We start from the raw sequence: 18944 nt of genomic DNA on the forward strand, positions 1-18944 counted from the left end.
TCCACACACAAAGGATCACAGTAGCCTAGGTGACCTCTCTATTATAATGCTACCCTTATTTACTGGTCACTTATAGATAAATCATCACATTGACATTTGTGTATGAATATATGATTTATAAGTTTAGTGATCACAGACAAGACTGCCGCCTGATAACAATCCTGATAAGAGGATCCTCTACAGGATAATACTGTACGAAAAGCAGCAGAACAGAAGCGAGAATTACATTGGAACTATTAGGAGATAGAAATTATTCCCAGTCTTGTTTAGTGCCATATTAATTTAATCACTTTTTCACGTATTGTGTTGTGTATTTATTTTCTTTATACTTCGCTGAACTTTTTTAATTGATCAATAAAAGTTACATTTTATTTAATTTTATTTCAAGATCCCAAGTTGATGGTATAACATTTATTATAGTATTACTTTTAGGTCCGTGTGTGCTCCAAATAGGAATACTTTCACTCTTTTTGCTGCTGCCTTTTTTATATATCTGCATAGGTCGCTCACACAGTATTTATTTATTTATTAAGTTATATATTTTGGGGTTTTACTTTTCCAGTTAATATACATTGCATTGTATGCGTGGCATTTTCTTAAAATAGTTTTTAGGTTTGTTTCTTTTGATATCTTTCCTGGGAGACTACCCAGGGTATGCAGGAACATTTTCACTTTATGCGTGTACATTTTATTATGCTGATTTATTGCTAATTGGTTACGGCACTTTTGAGTATTGTGTACACAACTCACAGGGACTGGTCCTAGGCAGCGCCTAACATTTGTGGCTTTCACAATTTTTTCAGGAGCAGGTTCAATTTAATAAAAAAAATAAACAATCAACAGCAACCAAGACAATAGGCTGTGTGTTTGCAGTGCAATGTGTGAGTTTGCAGTGTGCATGATAAACACACATACACAAGTGACAAAGATGACTGAAGTCACATTTCTCAGACACCTACTCCTGTCTCCAGATCTACCTATTAAACTCTTAAATTTAAACTAACGCCTCCTAATTTAATGACACCCTGATGGTGCCCTGATGGTGCCCTGATGGCGTGCCAATGGCATCACAGGGCTCCAGCCCACAGTCCAACACCCTCTCCCTCTAATCTCCTGTGTGAAATGTTGCCCAATCACAAGGTCTGGACTTTTATATGTAATACAAAACATGTGAGATCCGACTCCGGGAAGATGATACTTTGCTACGTTTTGGCTGGAAGACCCAACCCGGGACTCAGAACCACCCGTTTCCCTTATGTTTGGATGTGTTCCGTTTTCAGGAAACCAAACTGCTCATCTCTAATGATGACACATCTGTAAGTCTACTAAAAAAACAGATAGACAGCACCAACCCAGGTTGAAAAAGCTTATATGTGATTGCATTAGGTCAAGGACATTTATTTATAACTTATCCATGATTTTCTTAAAAATAACAAAACACAGTATGTCATAAAAATAGCAACATTAATAGTATACTGTGCATGAACTGGAGCTTTAAACACTTTTAAATTATGTAATCATCCCTACTCCCCCTTCCCATACCAATATTCTTGATCAATATGGGTGCGCCATAATCAAAAGGACACATGCAATTAGGAACAATATTAATATCAATTCTTATATAATATTAATTTTCTGATAGATCAGCAATCATGAAGTGCTAGGGGAGCAGAGGCTTGTCTATATTTATATGTCCCTGGTGGCTACCCTTCACTGCAGCTGCCAGGTATACACTGGTGACTAAGGGATGCTTGCTTTACATTTCCTCGGTGGCTGCTCCTCTCTGTAGCCGATGAGGGTGTTGGTGGGTGTGGTGCTGCTGGGCATACATTAGGGGAGGATGCAATGTGCAGATGGGCCAAGAGGTCCATCTGAGATTGCGGCTGCTGGAAGACAATCTTCCAGCAGCCGCCCAGTGGGCATTTCCGACTGATCATGTCAGATGGGACCATATCAAGAAAAACCCCAGCGTGGAGTTTTCACAACTGATGCGACAGCTCCACGCAAGTGGTTAATAGGGCAAAAGACTTATAAATGTAAAGTTTTAACATAATATAGATGAAAATTGGTTGATCTTGTATGGTTAGTGTGGTCTAAGCCCCCTCTGTTTTCATTCCAGATAGCTAGAGATGCGCCAAGTTACATTGTGGCTGATCGCACCAAAAACGTGCGCACACATTCCACCATATGACTTCCCGTGTCTGCATATGCTACAGTACGTTATGGTGCTCACTGCAATTGCACTATTCATTCCTATGGATGCACAGTCACGTACGCAGTGCGTGTACCCGATTGCAGCACGCGTCTCACGAGGCGTAATTTGCCACGCCAGAGGCAAGGATATAGCTGGGCATATCTGTATAAAAGCAAGCGATTTCAGCTGTCTCACCTATTAAAACCATGTCTTTTTGGGGGTGCAAATAAGCAGCATTTCGTCATGCACTTTGGTAGACTTCCATGTAATACATGGAAATATATTATACCTTCTCTTCCATATATAAACATTGGCACTGTGGTTTTATGTAATGCAATTTAATCTAAGTGAGGACTGATGAGCAATTTGACTCTTAGTAATTATGTATTTGCAAATGTCATATAAATTCAAAATGTAAAAAACATAACATATGGTTTGGTATGGTTGCCCCTTAGCAAATCCACCCATGGGGCAAATCTCCCCCCAGGTCTTGCACTATTTGTTATTTTCAACCAAACCTTTATGCAATAATGACATGTACTTGTTTTATCCTACAGGATGGTCCGATATTACATGCAGGATAGTCCGGTGTTGGAAAACACATAAAATGAGTCATTTTTTCACAATGTTGTTCATTACTAGTAGGATATAATAATTAATGAACATTTTCAATAACTCTAATTAATTATTGCTCTTAGTTTTAGCCAAATGCATCTCTGTATTGCCTTCTTTACATCTTTATTCTGTAGACTGTATATCACTGGGTTTAATATGGGTGTGACAACAGTGTAAAGTAGAGTGAAGATCATCTCCAGGACTCTGTAGTGGTCTGAGGGTGGCATCATAAAGACAGATGTAGCGGTCCCATAAAAAATGGTGAGGACCGTGAGGTGGGATGAGCAGGTGGAGAAGGCTTTTCTCCTGCCATCTTTCGATTTAATCTTCAGGATGGAGCTAATTATTTTTATATAAGACAACAAACTGCAGTAGAACGGGCAGCAGCCAAATACCAATAATTCTACATATACCACTATAAAAAGCAGCTCCTTGTTGGCGCTTGCAATGTCCATGAAAGATTTAGTATCACAGAAGTATTGGTGGATTGTGTATGAATAGTAGAAAGACACATTGGAGGCTGATACGGTAATAAGAAAAGAATTTAAACAACCAGACACCCATAGGGCAGCCGTGAGTTGAACACAGAGCGTCCCGTTGAAGATACGGTGATAGTGTAAAGGATTACATATAGCTACATACCGGTCATAGGCCATTGTCATAAAAAGGAGAATTTCTATGCTGCCAAATGCATCAAAACAATACATTTGGGTAAAGCACTGTATGAAGGACACTGTGTAAATCCCAGACAGTAACATGTACAGCAGCTTAGGGACAGGGACTGTTGTGTAACATATATCTATTAAGGACAAGTTACCAAGGAACAGATACATTGGGGTGTGCAAGTGTTTCTCCATATAAATGACCTTTATTATAACAGAATTTGCTATCAGACCCATTAGATATAATAAAAGAAACACAGTGAATAAAATTGAATTATACGCTGATAAAGTAGAAAAAGCCACAATATGGAATTCTGGAAAAGATGTGTAATTATCCATTATTTGTTCATAAAATTCTGGATAATAATTTTATTATATATATACAGTATATATATATATATTTTAAAAAAAAATGGGTTCCAAAAATTGGTTTTAATGGAAAGAGGAGATTCAGGCGTTGACTGATCAGAGTGTCCGGAGATTCATTGACAGATGACATCATCAGGAGAGCACACTGACATAACAAAAGCATGTCAGTGAGTAATGACTCTCTCAGTTGTTGATGTAACAAAACATTTTTATAGACATATAATATATAACAGTATTTGTCTAACATTTCAACCACTGAAGAATTCTATAAAAATATCTTACTCAAGCATATATAGTCAATAAACTTTAAAACATCTTTCTAGATCAATTTAATCACTGTAAATTCTATATAAATATGTAGAGAATATAATAATAATACCAATATTATTATTATTATCCTTTATTTCTATTGTACCACAAGGGTTCCACAGCATCTTACAAAGTTCATAAACAATTGAGCAGAACAAGAGAACAGTGACATTCTGAACAAGACAATGCAGGACAAGTAAATGGTATATAAACGTTTCTGCAATATCGGTCATTACCATCAAATACTGTATGTAGTATGGTGGCAGAAGTCAAGGATTAAGTGGTGAAGGTAATACTAAGGGAAGGAAAAGCACATGAGTAAGAGGGCCCTGCTCATGAACTTACATAGCAGAGAGATAGTTAGAGATACTAGTGAGGAGAGAGAGGGAGAGGCCAATGGAGGATGGGTGGATCTGTGTTTCATCATCATAGAGCTGATATTGTAGGCCAAAAGAACTGATGAGTTTACCTAAAGAGGATATATAGAGGGAGATTAGGAGGGGTCCATAAATAGAACCTTGGGGGACACCTACTGTGAATGGATGTGTGGGGGAAGAGTCACCAGCAGAAACAGAGAAGGAGCAGTCAGAGAGGTAGGAAGACAGCCAGGAGAGAGCAGTATCATGTTGACCAAGGGAGTAAAGGATTTGCAGGAGAAAAGGTTGGTCCAGTGTCAAAAGCTGTATAAAGGTCAAGGAGAATGACCAGAGAGTAATAGCCCTTGGACTTGGCAGCAAGGAGGTCATTGTTGACCTTTGTCAGGGCAGTATTATTAGAGAAGAGAATACGGAAGCCACACATCATTCGGTCAAGCAATGAGTGGGATAAATGAAAGGTAGTTGTAAACAATATGCTCAGGTTGTTTAGAGGCAAAATGGAGGAGAGAGATATGTCAGTAGTTGTAGAGAGTGTTAGGATCAAGGGTAGTTTCTTTAAGAATGGAAGATTCAAGGTGCATACTTGAATGCTGAGGGGAGAGTGCCTGAAGAGATGGAGAGATTGAGGAGGTAGGCAAGATGGCAACAGACAGAAGGAAAGATGTTTTGGAGGAGGCAGGAGGTGAGATGAAGATCAGATGAAGGTCATAACTTCATCTACGGATACATTGAAAAAAAGTCAGTTGGAGAGATAGATGGTGAGGGATAGGCTGGCAAATGAGAAGGTTGGGTGCAGACGGTCTGGTTGGATATGATGTCCTTACATATGGAGTCAATTTTAGATGTAAAGTAGGTGCAAAATCAAGGTCAGAGAGTGATAAGGGGAGGTGAAGAGGGGCTGAGCAGAGGAGGGTGTTGAGAGTGGCAAAAAGACTCCAGGGGTTTGAGGACTGGGAGGAGATGAGGTTTTTGAAATATGACTGTTTAGAGAGGGAAAAGTCAGCACTGTAGGATGAGAGCATGAATTTGAAATGGAGGAATTTTGCCATAGAGCGTGATCTTCTCCACTGTCAGGGTTAGTGAACACTTTTGCAGGTATCTGGTGCAATTAGAATGCCAGGGTTGAGATATGGATCTGTGATGGTGAGTAGTGATTGCTAGAGCAACAGAATCAAGAGCAAAAGTAAGGAAGGCATTGTATAGGAAGGTGGCTTGTTCAGGGCAGAACAGAGAGAGATTATATTAGAGAAGTTAGTCAAGCAGGAAGTATAGGGAAGCAGTGTCAATAGCCTCAATGTTAAGTTTCATGACAGTAGACTTAGGAGGCAGAGGTGGAGAAGGTGAGAGGGATAAGCAAAAAGAGAGAAGGTGATGGTCAAAGAGGGGTAATGTGGAATTTACGTAATCAGAGATATCGCAGCGCTGAGTGAAAACCAGGTTGAGTAAGTGCCCACTTACATGGGAGGGTGAGGATGTCCATTTGAAGAGACCAAATTATGATATTGTGGTAAGGAGTTTAGAAGCAAAGGAACCTGTGGGATATTGAAGTCACCTAAGATAATGGAGGGAAGAACTGAAGAGAGGAAGTGAGGAAGCTGGGAAGCAAAGTCGGCAAGGAATTTCGAGGGAAACCCAGGAGTATGGAAAATGACAGCTGTTTGAAGGTAAACAGTTTGGAAGAGACATATTGCATTAACCTCAAATGTAGAAAATGTGAGAAATGGTTCAGAGGAAATTAGTTTTTAGGAGTAACTGGAGGATATAATAAAACCAACACCACCAGTGACCCTCAGGCCGAGGTGTGTGAGGGAATGTGAGGCACCTAGTGAAAAAAGCAGCAGAAGAAGTGGTGTCAGATGGGGGAAATCCAGGTTTCAGAAATTACTAGGAGATTCAGAGAGTTGGAGAAGAAAAGGTCATGGGCGGGGACTAGTTTATTACATACTGATCTGGCATTCCCAGGGTACAGGAGAGAGGGACAGAGTTTGTAGGAGAGATATGAATACAATTATCAGGGTTGCTGTAGTGTGAAAGTGAGACTAATTTGGGAGATTGAGATGAATATATTGTAGTGATGGCGAGGGCTCCAGAGCTAGGAAGGGAGGGAGTATAGTGTGATGTGGAAGGATATGAGGTGAGGTGAGGTGAGGAGGAAGGGTGCAGGGCTTAGTGGTGGGAAAGCAGCACCGCAGTTGGGGAGAAATGAATGAGAGTGGATGGAGAGGAAGGCATACAGAGAAGTGGATAGAGGAGGAGAAGGAGGTAAAGGAGACAAGGGGGAAAGAGAACATGGTCATGGTGTGGATGAGGTTAATAGGGGAAGGAAAACTGGAGGAAGGAATAAAGGATGGATGAGAGATAGTGCAGTAGATTTACAGAAATGCAGTTAAAGGAGAGTGTTGGTAAATGACACAATTTTTATTTTTGAAGTGGAATACATGTAGGGCAGTTATAGGTTTAAAAATGTAGTCTTAAAGTAGAGTGTGTTAGAGGTTAGATGAAGAAAGACTATTGGGGAGGGGGAGAAAAGGGAGAAATGGGAAAATAATGACAAAATACTAAATTGCATTTTGACAGGGACAAAAATATATTGGTGCAGATGTACAGTCATTTGTTTTTGTAAACCAGAAAGTCTGCACAAAGTACTGTAAGTGAAGTGGTGGTTTCTTGCAATTTTCAAACTGGGGGGTATATTTACTAAAGTGCGGGGTTTTAGAAGTGGAGATGTTGCCCATAGCAACTAATCAGATTCTACTTAACATTTATCTAGCACCTTATAGAAGATAATAGCTAGAATCTGATTGGTTGCTATGGACAACATCTCCACTTTTAAACACCTGCACTTTAGTAAATACACCCCTGGTTGTTCTGTGTAGATTATAAAGGTTATACAAACTGCTAGTTTTAGTAGTGGAGATTAAGTAAAACTCACAATTGTTGCATACAAGCATCCCTTCAGTGATACCCCTTTTACACCTAAATTCCGGGTCTGACCCGGAGTTGGAACAAAGTTCCTATCCGGATCAGACCCGGAATTTTGCCGGCGCTGACTCGGGATATTCTTGAGTCAGCGCCGCTCACACCGCAGTCGGGTCTGCATAGACCCGGCTTTTGCAGAGTGAAAGTGGACGCTTGGAGATGACCTCATCTCCAAGCGCCACTGAAGCCGGGCCAATCGGCCGGCTAGCAGCGCACTCCAGGTCTTCGTGACCCGGAGTGCACTGTTCCCATAGCAGGGTTTCACGGGCTACGCCCGTGTTAAACCCTGCTAGTTACCTGGGTTGGATTGCCGGGTCACTCGACCCGGCGATCCAACCCTCTCCCCTTTTACACCAGGGAGCTGCCCGGGTTAACCCTTCAAAAACCCGGGTTTTAGCTCCGGTGTAAAAGGGGTATGAAAGAGATTGATGTTTAAACCTTCAATTTTCCTTTGGTATAATGCCGGTATAACACCATAATTAGGTTGAAAATGTAAAGTGCACTTTTAAAACCTGCATTTATAATATGCACTAAAGCACTGCTTACAGCCTTATCATGAACCTTAAATCAGGAGACCTGACATGTGAATCCACTGATGGCAAACAACCCCCAAAATACTCTCACTTCCACTAGAATGGCTAGCAATAATTCACTTAAACAGATAAACAGTCCATACCACATTGCTAACAATTTGGTCAATATATCTATAAACTAAATAAAAAACACCTGAAGAAGATAAAATGCAGTAATGTATGAAATTAGGTTACCTATAAAGTGAATACTGGGTGTTGTAGTCAACTCCCTATAAGTTTTAAATCTGGGCTGTAGCAATACAAGGCAGCAGTAAATACTGAGTGTTGTAGTCAATCACCTGTAAATGACAAGAAGAGAAAATAAATAGTAGATTAAATACTCCTGTACTGTAATAGGCACATTTAAAAATACATTAAAAACAATGGAGAATAAGCTGTCTAGATCATGGCTCCTGGGAGCTAGCAATCAGTCAGTATAAGAGTGGGATGCAGACCTGCCCAGCTAAGCCTTTAACAGACATATAACAAGAAATGGTATCCTATTGATGGCCCTGATGACATTTGTCCATTAGTCTTCTTCAGTCATCTGTTGATCCATCAGTCTAGTCCAGCCTGAGGAAGCAGACGTAGGATCTGAGAAACCCGTACCTAGATTAAGAAATAAAATTACTGTGTTATACAGAAATAAGTCTATATCCAAAATTATTTTTGACTGGGTATAAGGACCCATAGTAATATACTGACGGACATTGGGATGAAAAAATGTCCAAGGCGTATAATATATCCCACTCAAGGTGAGCACACTACATATTGTGTACAATCTTGGATTGGGTAAAATGATCTGTACTATGGAGGCTTGTTGTATTTATGACCCCATTTATAACACTACGGGTGGAGGAATTGAAGACCTCACCTTAAAGACCAACGTTGCATTTTGCAACCACCGCACGACCATGGTGAAAATTGGGTCCAATGTCTATAACTCACGTTTAATGGGTGAGAGTATATCAATCTTTCACGATTTATAAAACATTGTTACGGTTACACTATATGTTATATTTTTCTTTTACATATATTTTTTTGAAGAAAAATACCAAAAAGAAGAGACTTTCATTAGATCACAGGTAGCGCAGGAAACACTTCACAATACAATTATCCTTTTGAGGGGCCTTGGTGAAAGCTCCTGCTGTTCCTGGCTGCATTCTGGGTCTATCATTAGACTTCACAGGGAACGTAGCGCCAGCCACTTACATCTCTATCCCTAGTTTTACCTCCTTCCAAACCTACAGAGGAAAGGAAGGCAGCCGTTATATATATGCACTGTATTTATTGTAAGGTTTGGTTTTCCATTTATTGTTTATGACTCAAATTCATCACTAGTTAAATCTTATAACAGCCTAGAATTGTTTTTATATTATATTAACAAAAGTAATTATTTGTATAAAGTGTCAGAATGATCTATCTCCACACATATGGTATAGTACATTGCGTGGTATATAAAATAGGATAATGGCATGTACAGACACATAAATATTATGAGATGAATAAGTCTTTTATATAAATGCAGGGTCACCTGTCCTCTATTTGCTTTTGGAATACTCCGTAAATGTATTGTGTGAGGAAGATAAAGTTATATATATTTATGCTGCATGTAAAGAGCATTTGCACCATTTGGAATTGCACCATAGTTTGTCCAGATACAAAGTTTCTGATCTTTTTCTGCTTTGCACCCTACAGTAATTAGGTATTTCCTGCTTTGAACTAAATGGTAACCCCCTTGTATATCACCATTGCTTGCTGAGGTGCAAAGTTACTTCATTTATTTGTTTTGCTTCCAACTGAAAATCAGCCCCATAGTAATTACCTATGTTCTGCCATGTAATAAATATTAGCCCCCAATATTCAGTGCTGTAGAATGATATAGAGAAGAGCAGGATTTACCATTGGAATTACAGAGAGGATAACTCCAATTCCCAGCTTGTGTTACACTGAAGCAATGAAGGAAACTATATATAACATAAATTACACCACTGAGGAACAGGAGATAGGTGATTAAGTCATTGGTCCCCTTTGCACCTAAGTGTGATTATACTATATTTCTGTGATTCCCTCCTCTATTAATTTGTTAGCTATCTTGAGGTGTGTTGGGAGTAAGGGTGTGCACTGGCCACTTTTCGTGTTTTGTGTTTTGGTTTTGGATCTGGATCTTTCTTCGTGTTTTGGATCTGGATTGGTTTTGCCAAAACCACCCTTCCGTGTTTTGGGTTCTGGGTTTTGTGTTTTGGATCTGTATTTTTTTGAAAAAAAGCATAAAAACAGCTAAAATCACAGAATTTGTAGGTTTTTCTGCTCCTATGCTATTATTAACATCAATAACCTTAATTTCCACTCATTTCCAGTCTATTCTGAATACCTCACACCTCACAATAGTGTTTTTATGTCCAAAAGGTTGCACCGAGGTAGCTGGATGACTATGCTAATCGACACGAGTGGGCGGCACAAACACGTGACCCATCTAGGCGTGAAACTGCAGTGGCAGACAGGATGGCATTGAAAAACTAGGCCCCAAACTGTACATAATGCAAAGAAAAAAAAGAGGTGCAAGATGGAATTGTCCTTGGGCCCTCCCACCCACCCTTATGTTGTATAAACAGGACATGCACACTTTAACAAACCAATCATTTCAGCGCCAGGGTCTGCCACACAACTGTGGCTGAAATGATTGGTTCGTTTGGGCCCCCACAAAACAAGCTGGCAATTAATCTGTCCCTGCACAAACTGGCTCTACGGAGGCAAGATGTCATCCTCATCCTCCTCATCCACCGATTCCTCACCCTCTTCAGTGTGTACATCCTCATCCTCACAGAGTATTAATTCGTCCCTGCTGGAACCACAGGTCCCTCTGTACGTTCTGGAGGCTGGTCTCCCTGGAAGAGTTGATAATTAATTTTATGAACATCATCTTCTCCACATTTTGTGGAAGCAACCTCCTACGCCTTTCGCTGACAAGGTTCCCGGCTGCACTAAACACTCTTTCGGAGTACACACTGGAGGGGGGGCAACTCAGGTAAAATAGAGCCAGTTTGTACAGGGACCTCCAAATTGCTTCTTTTTCCTGCCAGTACAGGTACGGACTGTCTGACATGCCTACTTGGATGCTGTCACCGATGTAATCCTTTAACAGACAGACGCACGCTTGTCGCTGCTGCTTTGAGGATTAAAGTGCGGCTACAGCCCACACAATTCACAAAGACAGAAAAAAAAAAGAATATTTTTATTGTTTGTGGAGCACACTTTGAGGGTTACACCACCCTTTAACAGACAGACGCACGCTTGTCGCTGCTGCTTTGAGGATGCAAGTGCGGCTACAGCCCACACAATTCACAAAGACAGAAAAAAGAAGAAGAATATTTTTATTGTTTGTGTAGCACACTTTGAGGGTGTCACCACCCTTTAACAGACAGACACACGCTTGTCGCTGCTGCTTTAAGGATGCAGGTGCGGCTACATCGCACACATTTCACAAAGACCGAAAAAAAAAGAACAATATTTTAATTGTTTGTGTAGCACACTTTGAGGGTGTCACCACCCTTTAACAGACAGACGCACGTTTGTCACTGCTGCTTTAAGGATGCAGGTGCGGCTACAGCCCACACAATTCACAAAGACAGAAAAAAGAAGAATATTTTTATTGTTTGTGTAGCACACTTTGAGGGTGTCACCACCCTTTAACAGACAGACACACGCTTGTCGCTGCTGCTTTAAGGATGCAGGTGCGGCTACATCGCACACATTTCACAAAGACCGAAAAAAAAAGAACAATATTTTAATTGTTTGTGTAGCACACTTTGAGGGTGTCACCACCCTTTAACAGACAGACGCACGCTTGTCACTGCTGCTTTAAGGATGCAGGTGCGGCTACAGCCCACACAATTCACAAAGACAGAAAAAAGAAGAATATTTTTATTGTTTGTGTAGCACACTTTGAGGGTGTCACCACCCTTTAACAGACAGACGCACGCTTGTCGCTGCTACTTTGAGGATGCAAGTGCGGCTACATCGCACACAAGTCACAAACACATTAAAAAAATAGTTTTTTATTTTTTGGAGCACTTTGAGAGTTACACCACCCTTTAACAGACAGACGCACACTTGTCGCTGCTGCTTTAAGGATGCAGGTGCGGCTACAGCCCACACATTTCACAAAGACCGAAAAAAAAAGAACAATATTTTAATTGTTTGTGTAGAACACTTTGAGGGTGTCACCACCCTTTAACAGACAGACGCACGCTTGTCGCTGCTGCTTTAAGGATGCAGGTGCGGCTACAGCCCACACAATTCACATAGACAGAAAAAAGAAGAAGAATATTTTTATTGTTTGTGTAGCACACTTTGAGGGTGTCACCACCCTTTAACAGACAGACGCACGCTTGTCGCTGCTGCTTTAAGGATGCAGGTGCGGATACAGCCCACACATTTCACAAAGACCGAAAAAAAAGAACAATATTTTAATTGTTTGTGTAGCACACTTTGAGGGTGTCACCACCCTTTAACAGACAGATGCACGCTTGTCGCTGCTGCTTTAAGGATGCAGGTGCGGCTACAGCCCACACAATTCACAAAGACAGAAAAAAGAAGAAGAATATTTTTATTGTTTGTGTAGCACACTTTGAGGGTGTCACCACCCTTTAACAGACAGACGCACGCTTGTCACTGCTGCTTTAAGGATGCAGGTGCGGCTACAGCCCACACATTTCACAAAGACCGAAAAAAAAAGAACAATATTTTAATTGTTTGTGTAGCACACTTTGAGGGTGTCACCACCCTTTAACAGACAGATGCACGCTTGTCGCTGCTGCTTTAAGGATGCAGGTGCGGCTACAGCCCACACAATTCACAAAGACAGAAAAAAGAACAATATTTTAATTGTTTGTGTAGCACACTTTGAGGGTGTCACCATCCTTTAACAGACAGACGCACGCTTGTCGCTGCTGCTTTAAGGATGCAGGTGCGGCTACAGCCCACACAATTCACAAAGAGAAAAAAGAAGAATATTTTTATTGTTTGTGTAGCACACTTTGAGGGTGTCACCACCCTTTAACAGACAGACGCACACTTGTCGCTGCTGCTTTGAGGATGCAAGTGCGGCTACATCGCACACAAGTCACAAACACATTAAAAAAATAGTTTTTTATTTTTTGGAGCACTTCGAGAGTTACACCACCCTTTAACAGACAGACGCACGCTTGTCGCTGCTGCTTTAAGGATGCAGGTGCGGCTACAGCCCACACATTTCACAAAGACTGAAAAAAAAGAACAATATTTTAATTGTTTGTGTAGCACACTTTGAGGGTGTCACCACCCTTTAACAGACAGACGCACGCTTGTCGCTGCTGCTTTGAGGATGCAGGTGCGGCTACAGCCCACACAATTCACAAAGACAGAAAAAAGAAGAAGAATATTTTTATTGTTTGTGTAGCACACTTTGAGGGTGTCACCACCCTTTAACAGACAGACGCACGCTTGTCGCTGCTGCTTTGAGGATGCAAGTGTGGCTACATCGCACACAAGTCACAAACACATTAAAAAAATATTTTTTTATTTTTTGGAGCACTTTGAGAGTTACACCACCCTTTAACAGACAGACGCACGCTTGTCGCTGCTGCTTTAAGGATGCAGGTGCGGCTACAGCCCACACATTTCACAAAGACCGAAAAAAAAGAACAATATTTTAATTGTTTGTGTAGCACACTGTGAGGGTGTCACCACCCTTTAACAGACAGACGCACGCTTGTCGCTGCTGCTTTAAGGATGCAGGTGCGGCTACAGCCCACACAATTCACAAAGACAGCAAAAAGAAGAAGAATATTTTTATTGTTTGTGTAGCACACTTTGAGGGTGTCACCACCCTTTAACAGACAGATGCACGCTTGTCGCTGCTGCTTTGAGGATGGAAGTGTGGCTACATCGCACACAAGTCACAAACACATTAAAAAATGTTTTTTGATTTTTTGGAGCACTTTGAGAGTTACAACACCCTTTAACAGACAGACGCACGCTTGTCGCTGCTGCTTTGAGGATGCAAGTGCGGCTACAGCCCACACAATTCACAAAGATAGAAAAAAAAGGAACAATATTTTAATTGTTTGTGTAGCACACTTTGAGGGTGTCACCACCCTTTAATAGACAGACGCACGCTTGTCGCTGCTGCTTTAAGGATGCAGGTGCGGCTACAGCCCACACATTTCACAAAGACAGAAAAAAAAAGAACAATATTTTAATTGTTTGTGTAGCACACTTTGAGGGTGTCACCACCCTTTAACAGACAGACGCACGCTTGTCGCTGCTGCTTTGAGGATGCAGGTGGAATCTAGACGGGATTTGGAACCGAGGACACACTACCTCCATCAATTGTCTAAATCCCACTGCACTAATGTCGGATACCGGACGCACGTCTAACACCAACATAGCAGTCAAGGCCTCAGTTATACGTTTTGCTTCAGGATGACTGCTGTCGTACTTCATCCTCATCGCTAGGGACTGTTGGAGGGTCAATTGTTTAGTAAAAGTAGTGATGTTCCTACTTCCTCTCTGGGATGATGAACAACTCCCAGCAGCAGCAACAGCACTAGGAGGAAGTGGTTCTTGATCTTTCCCTATTTTATTTTTATCGGAGAAAGTTTGGTCCTCCATTTATGTTATATTGATATATATACGTGCGGCTAAAGCGCACACAAACACAGAAAATATTTTTTTATTTTTCCTGGAGAGTAGTGCACTTTGTGGGTTACACCACCCTTTAAGAAATGAGCCAGCCGGCTCTTTACTTATGGGGCACAGGCGCACGCTTGGCGCTGCTCCTTTGTTGATGCACGTGCAGCCACAGTGCACACAAGTCACAAACACAGAAAATATATATTTTTTTGGTTTGGAGTGTACTTTGGGGGTTACAGAACCCTTTAATGGTCAAGCCAGCCGGCCCTTTACTTATGACACAGGCGCACGCTTGGCACTACTTTGTTGATGCACGTGCGGCTACTGCGCACACAATTCACAAACACAGAAAATAATTTTTTTTTTGGTTTGGACTGGAGTGTATTTTCGGGGGTTACAGCACCCTTAACGGTCAAGCCAGCCGGCCCTTTACTTATGATACAGGCGCACGCTTGGCACTACATTGTTGATGCACGTGCGGCTACTGCGCACACAATTCACAAACACAGAAAATAATTTTTTTTTTGGTTTGGACTGGAGTGTACTTTCGGGGGTTACAGCACCCTTTAACGGTCAAGCCAGCCGGCCCTTTACTTATGACACAGGCGCACGCTTGGCACTACTTTGTTGAAGCACGTGCGGCTACTGCGCACACAATTCACAAACACAGAAAATTATTTTTTTTTGGTTTGGACTGGAGTGTAGTTCGGGGGTTACAGCACCCTTAACGGTCAAGCCAGCCGGCCCTTTACTTATGACACAGGCGCACGCTTGGCACTAATTTGTTGATGCACGTGCGGCTACTACGCATACAATTCACAAACACAGAAAATAATTTTTTTTTTGGTTTGGACTGGAGTGTACTTTCGGGGGTTACAGCACCCTTAACGGTCAAGCCAGCCGGCCCTTTACTTATGACACAGGCGCACGCTTGGCACTACTTTGTTGATGCACGTGCGGCTACTGCGCACACAATTCACAAACACAGAAAATAATTTTTTTTTTGGTTTGGACTGGAGTGTACTTTCGGGGGTTACAGCACCCTTTAACGGTCAAGCCAGCCGGCCCTTTACTTATGACACAGGCGCACGCTTGGCACTACTTTGTTGATGCACGTGTGGCTACTGCGCACACAATTCACAAACACAGAAAATATATTATTTTTTTAGCACTTGGGGGGAGCACCCCTGATGGACAGAGCACCCCCTGGACAACACTACAGCACCCCTTTAGGACTGGGACACTGCACAGGACTTTGGAGTGGACACAGCCCCTATGGAGAACTGACTGCACAACACAGTCCAGCCAGCCCCTATGGACTTTGAAGTAGTGGACACAGCCCCTATTAACAACAGCAGCACAGCACAACACAGACAGCCCCTATGGACTTTGAAGTAGTGGATAACAGCAGCACTACACTACACTACACTACACAGCCCTAACTCCCACCCTCCCTCTTCACTGTCCACAGCCGAGTGAGAAAATGGCGCCGACGCAGGTACCTTATATAGGATCCAAAACCTGCGAGACTCGGAAAGCGGGATGATGACGTTTTGCCTCGATTTCAGATCCGAGTCAGGCGGGAAAAGTCGAGCCTGATTCGGATCGGACTCGGATCGGGGGGGCTCGGGGGGGTTCGGATTTCAGAAATCCGAACCCGCTCATCCCTAGTTGGGAGTTTGGCTTCTAGTCAGTATGATGTGAGCTAATATAACCTTACCAACACTGTGGAATGTTGAAAAGTTTATTTGCTAAGTATAACAAATAAACCTAAAGGTATCTAGCATTAAAGTTAACAGATAACAATCATCATTATAAAATGTGTTCATATATTATGCAGAACTAGATATATTGTACAGTACCAGTCAAAAGTTTGGACACACCTTCTCATTCAATGGTTTTTGTTTATTTAAATTACTTTCAACATAGTAGATTAATACTGAAGACATCAAAACTATGAAAGAAACCCTTTGGAATTATGTTGTAAACAAAAAAGTGTTAAACAAATCAAAATATGTTTTATATTTTAGATTCCTCAAAGTAGCCCCCTTTTACTTGGATGACAGCTTTGCACACTCTGGCATTCTCTCAATCAGTTTCATGAGGTAGTCACCTGGAATGGTTTTGAATTAACAGGTGTGCCTTGTCAAGAGTCAATCTGTGGAATTACTTGCCTTCTTAATGTGCTTGAGACCATCAGTTGTGTTGGTGGACACCATTATTTAACTACTGTTGTAATCCATATTATGGCACCAACCACTCAACTCAGTAAAGAGAAACGAAAGTCCATCATTACTTTGAGACATGAAGATCAGTCGATATGGAAAATTTCAAGAACTTTGAATGTATCCTCAAGTGCAGTTGCAAAAACCATCAAATGCTATGATGAACCTGGCTCTCCTGAGGATGGCCCCAGGAAAGGAAGACCAAGAGTTACCTCTGCTGCAGAGGATAAGTTCATTAGAGTTACCAGCCTCAGAAACCGCTACTTAACAGCACCTCAGATTAGAGACCACATAAAGTCTTCACAGAGTTCAAGTAGCAGACAAATCTCAACATCAACTGTTCAGAGGAGACTGTGTGATTCAGGCCTTCATGGTCGTATTGCTGCAAAGAAGCCACTACTGAGGATGAACAACAAGAAGAAGAGAATTGTTTGGGCCAAGAAACACAAGGAATGGACATTAGACCAGTGGAAATCTGTACTTTGGTCTGATGCATCCAAATTTGAGATTTTTGGTTTCTGCATGTGTGGTTCCCACTGTGAAGCATGGAGGAGGAGGTGTGATGGTGTGGGGGTGCTTGCTGGTGACACTATTGGTGATTTATTCAAAATTCAAGGCACATTTAACCAGCATGGCTACCACAGCATTCTGCAGCGCCATATCATCCCATCTGGTTTGCGCTTACTGGGACCATCATTTGTTTTTCAACAAGACAATGACCCCAAACACACCTCCAGGCTATGTAAGGGCTACTTGACCAAGAAGGAATGTGAAGGAGTGCTGCGTCAGATGCCTTGGCCTCCACAATCACCTGACCTAAACCCAATTGAGCTATTTTGGGATGAGTTGGACCGCAGAGTGATGGACAAGCAGCCAACAAGTGCTCAGCACCTCTGGGAACTCCTTCAAGACTGTTGGAAAATCATTCCAGGAGACTACCTCATGAAGCTGACTGAGAGAATGCCAAAAGTGTGCAAAGCTGTCATCCAAGTAAAAGGGGGCTACTTTGAGGAATCTAAAATATAAAACATATTTTGATTTGTTTAACACTTTTTTGTTTACAACATAATTCCATATGTGTTCTTTCATAGTTTTGATGTCTTCAGTATTAATCTACTATGTTGAAAATAATTTAAATAAACAAAAACCATTGAATGAGAAGGTGTGTAAAAACGTTTGACTGGTACTTGTATATGGAACTGATGTTTGTATTTTTTTAACTGTGTTTTTTTTAATGATTATGTTGTTATATTATTTGCAGTATGCCAGTATCATTAATGCTGTCCCATTTATTTAGAATAGTGTCAGATATCTTATAACCAGGGCCGCCATCAGGGGGGGACTGCTGGGACTGGAGTCCTGGCCCAAGACAGAGAGGAAGTCCACCCCTGGCTTCTACTGCTGATACCTCTAGAGCTGCCTAGTGGCAGTACTCCTGGAGACCATGGGGGAATTGGCCTCTGGCAGCCATCTGTCAGGGGTGCACAGAGAGATCCATCTATAATGGCTGCCTGTGCACTGCTGATCACTACAGCAGCGGAGGCAGCGGTTATATAGTAGATGGATCTATCCTTCCCTTTACTGTGGGGTCCGTCCTGGTACAAATTAGCTTGTTTTATTGAGGCAAGGCATTCACGCAGCACCACTGACAAAGGAGCCATCCGCAGCATGAAGAGGAACAGCCTCTTCTGTGTGTGTCCAGCCAGGCCCATGTGTCCAACCAGCCAGGTCTCCTTATGTGTCTAACCAGCCAAGTCCCCTTATGTGTCTAACCAGCCAGGTCCCCTTATGTTTCCAGCCAGGCCACCTTATCTGTCCAGCCAGTCCCCCTTATCTGTCCAGCCAGTCCCCCTTCTCTGTCCAGCCAGGCCTCCTTATGTGTCCAGCCAGGCCCCTTATATGTCCAGCCAGCCCCCTCTTCTGTTTGTGTCCAGCCAGCCCCCCTCTCCTCTGCTTTCACAAGCACA

General features: G+C 41.9%; 1 protein-coding gene across 1 annotated transcript; it reads right to left on the reverse strand.

Moving 5' to 3' along the window:
• Positions 1-2871: 2871 nt before the first annotated feature.
• LOC148534936 (olfactory receptor 5V1-like) lies at positions 2872-3810 on the reverse strand. Its single transcript, XM_088464885.1, has one exon. The coding sequence runs from the start codon at positions 3808-3810 to the stop codon at positions 2872-2874; it is 939 nt and encodes a 312-aa protein (XP_088321011.1).
• Between the last annotated feature and the right edge of the window lie 15134 nt (positions 3811-18944).

The sequence above is a fragment of the Taudactylus pleione genome, unplaced genomic scaffold (assembly GCF_031769625.1).
Source record: "Taudactylus pleione unplaced genomic scaffold, aTauple2 ptg000061l, whole genome shotgun sequence".
Classification (NCBI taxonomy): Eukaryota; Metazoa; Chordata; class Amphibia; order Anura; family Myobatrachidae; genus Taudactylus; species Taudactylus pleione.

What these genes read in the sequence shown, in the direction of transcription:
- LOC148534936 (XM_088464885.1), bottom strand. Translation starts at nt 3,810, where the DNA reads ATGGATAATTACACATCTTTTCCAGAATTCCATATTGTGGCTTTTTCT.